The 10,240-nt window shown below is 39.6% G+C and overlaps 1 protein-coding gene across 1 annotated transcript; it reads right to left on the reverse strand.

Moving 5' to 3' along the window:
* Positions 1-2,434: 2,434 nt before the first annotated feature.
* Positions 2,435-2,970, reverse strand: LOC142174359 (uncharacterized). Its single transcript, XM_075240140.1, has 2 exons — positions 2,903-2,970; positions 2,435-2,816 (listed from the first exon to the last, which is right to left on the reverse strand). Exons 1-2 carry the CDS (start codon positions 2,968-2,970, stop codon positions 2,435-2,437), a joined length of 450 nt encoding a protein of 149 aa, XP_075096241.1.
* Positions 2,971-10,240: the final 7,270 nt, after the last annotated feature.

Here is a 10,240-nt window from a genome sequence, read left to right on the forward strand (position 1 = left end):
ACAGTTCAACATATAGAGAAGATATGTATTGTGTTGCAATCCACCAAGTAAACCAACATATATAGAAGATATGCAAAAACTCAAAACACTTATAACTTTTCACAATCCACATGAGGGCGACCCTATGGGGATGAATCCCTATTCACTCGATGTATGACCAATTCACGTGCCATAATCATAACAACCGCGCGGACAACTCACGTGCTACACAGACAGCTTACGCACCAATAATCATAATAACTCCACGTGATGCACAAACAACTCACGTGTTATAACATAATCACCGCACTAACAACTCACGTACTGCCAAATCAGTCTATCACAATATATATATATATATATATACATGAATATGAACACGGATATCAAATTACACACTCCTGGGCTATGGTTAACAACATGCTAAAGTGTATGCATGTGCGAAGAGTACAATTATGGCTCAGATCATGCGAATACAACAAATAATAACAAGTATCATGCTCAAATAGAGAATCAATGCCTACACATGTCTCTATCCTGATTTGAGAAACTCGTGTAGTCATACAAATGATCAAAACATGACTTATAGGAAGTACATAGTCAAAATAAGGAATAATAGAAGCCTAAGTCTAATCCGGTCTAAATCATACCTAGCACCCGTATATATACTCGTCACTTCACATATACGTCGCTTTTCACATTTCAATTAGCCAAATAAAGTCACATCCTAAGTGTATTCCCTCACACAAGATTAGGCAATATGCTTACTTCAAACGGGGAAAATCAATACTCTAAGAACTCCTTCCCCTTGGAAATTACCTCCAACCAGCTCAAATCTAACAAAAAATAACTTAATAACATCAAACAAAGCCATTTGGAATCAATTCCAAACAATAAAGCTTCAATCTTTATTCAATTTTCAAAAGTCAACAAAAGTCAACCCCAATCCACATGGTCAAAATCACAGTCAAGAGACAGATCTACACTATCCATAACACCGCGAGTCTAAATATATATTTAGATTTCAAAACCAAATCCAAATCAACCCTCAAAACCTCAATTTTCACTCTCTTAAGTTGTAGAAAAAAATCCCATTTTTTTCTCAAATTTTAATATTTTAGGTATTAATAATCTATGTAGATTCTTGAAATAACATAAAAAATTAGACCAAAGTCTTGTATGAAAATCTCCAAGTAAAATCACTCCTCTTCAAGAATGGGGTTCAAAATGTGAGAGAATGGGATAAAATCCCTAAATACAAAACTTATATGTTCTACCAAGGGGTATCCTTCGCGAACGTGACATGTGTCTCGCGTTCGCAAAGCACAAGAAGCTTATGCCTAAAAACAACCCTTTGGGTTCGCGGACCTACCTCGTGAATACGATATACAATATGTCTTCCCTTCACGAATGTGGGCTGGCCTTCACGAACGCGAAGACAAATACTCCAGCTCCCCGCTTCTCCTTCATGAACGCGACCTCATCAGCACGAACGCGTAGCTCTGCAGCCACCAATCTTCGCGAATGCGACCCTCTAGGCGCGAACGCGAAGAAAAAACTCCTCCAATCCAAAATCCTTCATCACGAATGCGATGCTCACCATGAAGATGCAATGAACACCAGACACCAGCACTTCAGCCAACTTCAAACATGCTCTGGGTGATCTGAAACTTATCCGAGCCATTCCAGACCCCGTCCAATCATGCCTACAAGTCCATAAACACTATCCGAACCTAGCTAAAGCCTCCAAATACATATAATAATATCACATCAACAAATCAAAGATCAAAATACAAGTTGAACTTTTCTTAAGTTCAAGAACTTTCAAACTTCCAACTAAGCGTCTAATCCTAACCAATCCATATTACATCCAAATATTGCACAAAAGTTTCAAATGATAAAACGAACCTATTTTAAGTTCGAAACAACAATCCAAATATGATATCAGGAAAGTCAACTTCCGGTCAAACTTAGGAACTCTCCGAACCTTCAAATTGCCAACTTCGACAAATAGAGCCAAAGCATCCTAGGAACCTCCAAATTCAAATTCGAACATATGTCTAAGTCCAAAATCATCATACGAACCTATTGGAACCATCGAATTATTAATATGAGGTTCTTTACATAAAAGTCAAACCTTGATCAACTTTTTACAACTTATGCTTCCAACAATAGAATTAAGTGTTCCAATTCACTCCCAAACCTCCACAGAACAAAGCCAATTATCCCCGCAAGCCACAAAATAACAAACAAGCATACAAAAAATATTAAATAGGGAAATGAGGCTCAAATAGATAAAACGATCGACTGGGTCATTAATTCTCCCCTTCTTAAACAAACGTTCATCCTCGAACAAGTTTAGAAATATACCTGAAATGCCAAAAAGGTGAGGCTATCTACTCTGTATATAATGTTCGATCTCTCAAGTTTCCTTCTTGACATGTTGACTTCTCCACTAAACCATCATCGATGTAATATCTTTAGACCACTTTCGAACCTGCCTATCCAAAATGACCACTGACTCTTCCTCATAAGACCAATTCTCATCCAACTGCACCGAGATAAAATCCAACACATATGACCGGTCTTTATGATACTTCCGAATCATGAAAATATAAAACACCAGATGAACGCTCGACAAGCTGGGTGGCAAAGAAATTTTGTAAGCCACCTTGCCAACTCTTTCCAAGATGTCAAACGGGCCAATGTACCAAGGAGTCAACTTTCCCTTCTTCAAAAATCTCATCATGCCTTTCATAGGCAAAACTCTATGAAGAACCTTAACACCCTCCATGAAAGCCACATCACGAACATTCCTATCAGCATAACTCTTCTGCCTGGACGGCACTGTATGAAGTCAGTCCTGAATCAACTTTACCTTCTCCCAAGCATCCTGAACCAAATCTTTTCCCAATAATCTTACCTAACTAGACTTAAACCAACCATCCGGAAATCAACACCACCTCCATATAATTCCTCATACGGAGCCATATGAATACTATATTAGTAGATATTATTGTAGGCAAACTCCGTTAAGGGTATAAATTGATCTCACTAGCCTCCGAAATTAATAACACATGCTCTCAAAATATCCTTCAAGATTTGAATAGTTTGCTCAGACTGCCCATCCATCTGAGGGTGAAATGTAGCACTGCTCCGAAAATGCAAAGTGAACTAAGTATCGTGATTTGAGATGACAGAAACAGGTACAACATGAAAACAAATAATCTCTCTGATGTAGATCTTAGCCAACATTTCTAAAGTGTAGAAAGTCATAACTAGAATGAAATGTGCCGATTTGGTCAACCGATCAACAATGACCCAAATGGTATCAAACTTCCTCAAAGTCCATGGTAACCCTACCACAAAATCCTATGTGCTCCCACTTCCACTCCGGTATATCAATCTTCTGAAGCAAACTACCCAATTTCGGATGCTCATACGTGACTTGTTGATAGTTCAAACACTATAAAACATGTCCAACAATATCCTTCTTCATCTTTCTCCGCCAATAATGCTGTTTCAAATCACAATACATCCTTGTAGCACCTGGATAAATAGAATACCATAAACTGTGAGCCTCCTCAAGAATCAACTCTCTCAAGCCATCAACATTAGGAACATAAATCCGATCCTGAAGTCGCAGTACACCATCATCACCAATAATCACCTCCTTAGTACCACCTGGATGCACCGTGTCCTTAAGGACAAGCAAATAGAAATCATCATACTTGTGAGTCTTAATGTGCTCAAATAAAGATGACTATGAACAACAAAACTGCTTGGCTAAAAAATACTCAATCTCATCAATCTATTGGTGAACGCTTGAACATCCATAGCTAAAGGCCTCTCCTAACTGGAATAAATGCCAAACTCTCTGCCTTCCTACTTAGGGCGTTTGCTGCCACATGAGACTTTCTCAGATGATACAAAATAGTGATATCATAATCATTCCACAACTTCAACAATCTCTGCTACCTCAAATTCAGATCCTTCTATTTAAATAAATATTGAAGACTTCGGTGATGAGTGTAAACCTCAAAATACACGCCATATAAATAATGCCTCAAAATCATGAGCATGCAAACAATAGCTGCTAACTCGAAGCCGTGGACATGATAGTTCTTCTCATGGGGTTTCAACTAGCGCGAAGCATAAGCAATCACCCTACCATCCCGCATCAACACAACCAAGGACAATGCATGAAGCATCACAATAGACAGTATACATCCCCGATCCTGAGGGTAACACCATAACTGGAGTTATAGTCAAAGCAGTCTTGAGATTCCTAAAGCTTTCCTCACACTCGTCAGACCATCTGAACGGAGCGCCTTTCTGAGTTAACTTGGTCAATGAAGCTGAAATAGATGATAACCTCTCCATAAAGCAAAGATAGTACCCATCCAAACCTAAAAACATCCTAATCTTAGTAGCTATAGAAGGTCTGGGCCAACTCTAAACTATATCAATCTTTTTCGAATCCACCTTGATCCCATCACTAGATACCACGTGGCCCAAGAATGCCACTGAATCCAACCAAAACTCACACTTAGAGAACTTAGCATACAACTTCCTTTCCCTTAATATTTGAAGCACAATCCTTAATGATGCTCGTGCTCCTCCCTACTATGGGAATATGCCAAGATATCATCAATGAATACAATAACAAAAGAATCCAAATAAGGCTAAAACATTTTGTTCATCAAGTGCGTGAAAGCTATTAGGGAATTAGTCAAACCAAAAGACATCATCAAAAACTCATAATGCCAATAATGACTCCTGAAAGTTGTCTTAGAAATGAATGAAATAACATGGCACAATCAAGGCAAGTTCCACCCGCATGCTTATCCTACAGCTAATGCATATGCACTCGTCTCCTTGCATATACGCCGCTCTCAACACATAGTTCACATAGCAAATAGACTCGATTCTATCTTAATTCCCTCAGATCAAAGTTAACTACGATACTTACCTATTTCCGCAACTAAATCAATAATAAACAGTGGTTTTTCCTTTCGAACAAGCCTCCAAACTAACCGAATCTAGCAATAATCATTCAACTAATTCTTAATAAGCTTTAGAAACTATCCACGAATGAAAAAGATTTAATTTTAATTAAATTTATAAAGTCAACAAAAGTCAACCCTGGGCTCGTGTAGGCAAAATTTGAGGTTTAGATCAAATTTTGATTACCCATTCACCCCCGATCCCGGTTATGTGATTTGTTTTTAAAAATGACCTCAATTTGAGGTCTAAATCTCAATTTTATAAAATCCCTAAGTTCTAATTGATACCCTTAATTTGTACTTTGAAATTCATAAATTGATGTTAAAATTCATGGAAAAGTAATGGGAATTGATTGAAAACTAGTTAAAGTAGATTAACAAAAAATTTGGGGAGAAAATGTTCTTCAAAAATTGCCGCTAGAGAGCTTAGGGTTGAAAAATATTCTAACATGAGCTAAGTCTTGATTTTCCCAAATTTTACCCAGCTGCAGATGTTGCATTTGCGAAATACTGGTCGCAAATGAGACCAGTGCAATAGACCCTCAAAAATCGTAAATGCGACATATCCTTTGCATTTGCAAAGTCCCCGCCATTGCAAATGCAGTGCAAGCTTCGCATTTGTGAAGCAGCCCAAGAATTCTAGTCATCGCAAAAGCGACAAAATGGTCACAAATGCGGACCACTTCCACTTCGCAAATGCGATGATTTCTTTGTAAAGCGAAGACCAGCCCCCAACCCATGTTCACATTTGCGAGTCTGACATTGCAAATGCGAGGCTTGCATTTGGTATCAGGTTCTCGCAAATGTGAGACATACAACTTCACACCAGAAACTATTGAGAACTAGCGGTTCCACACCCAACTGTAACGCATCCAAAACTCACCCGAGCCCCTTGAGCTTTAAACCAAACATGCACACAAGTGTAACAACATCCTAAAAACTTGTTCGATACCTCAAACCATTAAAACGACATTAAATAACAAGAATCGATCATCAGAACTCAAGATTTTAACTTAAAACTCAACTTTTTCAATTTTTCACTTAATGCGCCGGAACGCGCTTGGTTCACCCGGGACCCCAACCAAATGGGCGTACAAGTACAAAAACATCATGCTAACTTACCAGAATTGTCAAAACACTGAATCAAGGTAGTTTACTAAGAACGTTGACCGTAGTCAACCCAAGCCTTATTTTAAGTCAAAAATTAGAATGCCACTGAATCTTTTTCGGATCCACCTTGATCCCATCACTAGATAACACGTGGCCCAAGAATCACTGAATCCAACCAAAACTCACACTTAGAGAACCTAGCATACAACTACCTTTCCCTCAGAATCTGAAGCACAATCCTCAATGATGCTCGTGCTCCTCCCTACTATGGGAATATGCCAAGATATCATCAATGAATACAATAAAAAAAGAATCCAAATAAGGCTGAAACATATTGTTCATCAAGTGCATGAAAACTGTTGGGGAATTGGTCAAACCAAAAGACATTACCAAAAACTCATAATGCCCATAATGACTCTTGAAAGTTGCCTTAGAAATAAATGAATTCATGATCTTCAACTGATGATATCCCAACCTCAAGTCAATCTTCGAGAAAACCCTAGAACCTTGAAGCTAATCAAAAAATTATCAATGTGAGGTAGTGGATACTTATTATATAAATGGTAACATTGTTCAATTGCCTGTAATCAGTACATATTCTCATTGAACCATCCTTCTTCTTCACAAATAACACTAGTCACCCCCAAGAGAAATACTCGGCCTGATAAACCCCTTACCCAACAACTCTTGCAACTACTCCTTCAACTTCTTCAATTCAGCTGGAGCCATGCAATTTGGTGAAATAGATATGGGCTGAGTATCCTACACCAAATTAATACTAAGATCAATATCCATATCAGGTGGCACGCCCAATAGGTCTACAGAGAGCACATTTAGAATCTCCCTCACTACTGGAACTTACTCTACAGTAGGAGATTTAGCACTAACATCCCTCACAAAATCTAGATACGCCAAACACTCCTTCTCAACTATTCGTTGAGCCAAAATTCCATCGAGTCTAACTAAAACTCGTACTTAAAGAATTTAGCATATAGCTTCTTCTCCCTCAATGTCTGGAGAACGATACTCAAATATTGCTCATAATCCTCCCGACTGCGAGAATACACTAATATATCATTAATAAACACAATAATGACGGAATTCAGATAGGTTTGAAACACATTGTTCATCAAGTGCATGAAAGCTTCTTGGGCATTGGTGAACCCAAAGTACATTACCAAGAGCTCATAATGGCAATAACGGTTCCTGAAATCCGTCTTAGGAATATCTAAAGCCCCGATCTTCAACTGATGGTACCTCGGTGTCAAGTTAATCTTTGAGAATACCCTAGCACCCTGAAAGAGATCAAATAAGTCATCAATACATGGTAGTGGGTACTTGCTCTTGGTAGTAACCTTGTTCAGCTGCCTATAGTCAATGCACATCCTCATTGAACTATCTTTCTTCTTCACAAATTATACCGGTGCATTCCATGGTGATACACTACGCCCAATGAAACCCTTATCAAGCAAGTTTCTACTTCAATTCCTTCAACTTTGTTGGTGCCATGTGATATGATGGATAGAGACGGGCTGAGTGCCCTACACCAAATCAATACCAAAATCAATATCCTTATCGGGTGGCATGCCCGGTAGGTTTGCAAGAAATACATATGAGAACTCCCTCAGTACTAGAGCTGGCTCAACAATAGGAGCATCCTCACTAATATCCCTTAAAGGTCAAATACGCTATACACCTCTTCTCAACCATCCGTCGAGCCTTCAAGTATGAAATCACTCTACTAGGAGTGTGACCAAGTGAAGGTCTTCACTCCAACCTAGGCTACCCTGGCATCGCTAATGGCATGGTCTTAGTATGTTAATTGAGAATATAATGGTATGGAGATAGACAAGCCATACCTAAAATCAACTCAAAATCAACTATGTTGAGCAATAAAATATCAACTCTAGTCCCATAACCCCCAATGGTAACAACACAAGACCGACATACATGGTCCACTATAATAGAATCACCTATCGGTGTAAATACATGAACAAGCATATCTAAAGAATCACGAGAAATATCCAAATAACGAGCAAAATAGGATGACACATAAGAATATGTGGAACAACACTGAAGCATCTCTGTGGCACACTGAAACAATACCTGTGACCATGGTGTCGGAAGTAACTTCCTCTAGCCTAGCGGGAAATGCATAACAACTGGCCTATCTACCACCTTAAAGACCTCCCTCTCTAGGGAAACCTTATCCCGTATGACCTTCACCCGGAGCTGGCTGAGCGGGTGGTATAGCAACTGGTGCAGGAGTCGTAGTCTGGCCTCCCTGTTGTACTGGACCTTCACAAAAATAGGAGAAATACTTCCTAACATGCCCCAACTCTCCACACTCATAGCATCCATGAATTGTGAATGATTGTTGTGGCCTGAGTTGGACCCCATAAACTAGAATAGTCGCTGAAAGATCCTGGTACTAACGAACCCTGAACTGATGGAGTGCGATAAGAGCTCTGAGCTAGGAGTGCACTGAACGAAGACTATATTAAAGCTCCTCGGTTGGGTGGTGGTGATAATTGTGGATTTTAACCACTTATTAGTAACTTCTAGCTTTAGTTATTAGTCATAAATAGTGATTTTAGTTTTTGAACCTAATTAAAATGTGTGAATTGCAAATATGTTGGAGGATTCAATCTCAACGAAGAAATCTAACTCAAAAATGAGTGTTCTAGCTCAACAAGTCAAAGAGGAGGAAATGCAAAGGATTGTGTGGTCTGCAGAACTTATTCTGCGGCCACAGATGAAGATGCTGTCTGCAGAATTGCAAATGCGGCCGCAAACTTAACCTTGAAGCCTCAGAGGATCTTAGTAGAAGCGCGGTCCGAACACCAAATTTGTGCGGCCACCAAAGTAGTTCGCACTGACAAGCTTGGGAAGTTCAGAGAAGATGCAAAAGATCAAGTGTGAAGCCTTCTTAGAGCGCGTTCAACAGCCTAAATATGTGGCCACAATAACTAAAGTGCGACCGGAGGACTTATTATGCAGCCTCACAATCCCTCCCATTGCAAGAGTAAAAGAAGAAAGTGCGGCCCGCACACTAAATTGTGCAGCCGCAGAACTTCCTGAAGGGCGTTTTTATCAGTGAAGTTTTGGACACTATAAACAGACGAGAAATACGTTTTAGGGCAACTTTTTTATTTGTAGCAGCTGTAGCGGTTAGAGTTTACCATTTTGGGAAATTGGTGATCAAAATTAGAGAAGACCCACTACTTTTATGTTTTAATTTTAGTTTTATGTATTTAATTACTTCTACTCTTTCACTTTGTATGTCTTCAAGCATGAGTAGCTACATTTTGTCTAGGGTTGTGTGACGACCCGAAGGGTTATCACCGTAGTTCTTCCTTGTTCCGCACTTTCGAGGCCTTGAAAACCTCGCTTTTAGTTGCCTCGATTGGCGTGCGCAGTTCGGGCACGTAGCCGGAAAGTTTTTATGTTAGAATATGTGAATTATGTGAAACATTTGATGAATTTTGGTATTAATATGCATAATGTTGACTTCGGTCAACATTTTGGGTAAATGGACCCAGACCTGTGATTCGACAGTCTCGGAGGGTCCGTAGAAAAATATGGGACTTGGGCGTGTGTCCGGAATCAAATTCTGAGGTCCCAAGCCCGAGAAATGAATTTTTGAAAGAAATTGTTTTTCTGAAATTTGATATGAAAATTTGAAATGAAAAGGAGTTAGAAAATATAGGTATCGGGCTCGTATTTTGGCTCCGACGCCCGGTACAAGTCGTAAATATGTGTTAAGCACTATCTGTAAAGTTAGGCTAAAAACGGACGTCATATGACGTGTTTCGGACTAAAAATGGAGAATTTGAGTTATGAAAGTTGAAGAAAGAAAATCATGTGTTTGAGGCTTGATCCTATGTATATGATGTTATTTTGGCAATTTGATCGCACGAGTAAGTCCGTAAGATGTTTTTAAGGTTGTGTGCATGTTTGGTTTGGAGCCCCGAGGGCTCGGGTGAGTTTTGAATGGGGCCCGGGAGGCCTTGGACTTAAGAAAATGCAGGTTCAGGTGTTGCAGACACCAGCGCGGCCGCGGTCATTTCCGCGCGGTCCGCGCTGGAGCCGCGCGGCCGCGATGCATTTTTGTGCAGTCCGCGTGGCTGAGTCTAAGGGCTAGG

The sequence above is a fragment of the Nicotiana tabacum genome, chromosome 20 (assembly GCF_000715075.1).
Source record: "Nicotiana tabacum cultivar K326 chromosome 20, ASM71507v2, whole genome shotgun sequence".
Lineage (NCBI taxonomy): Eukaryota > Viridiplantae > Streptophyta > Magnoliopsida > Solanales > Solanaceae > Nicotiana > Nicotiana tabacum.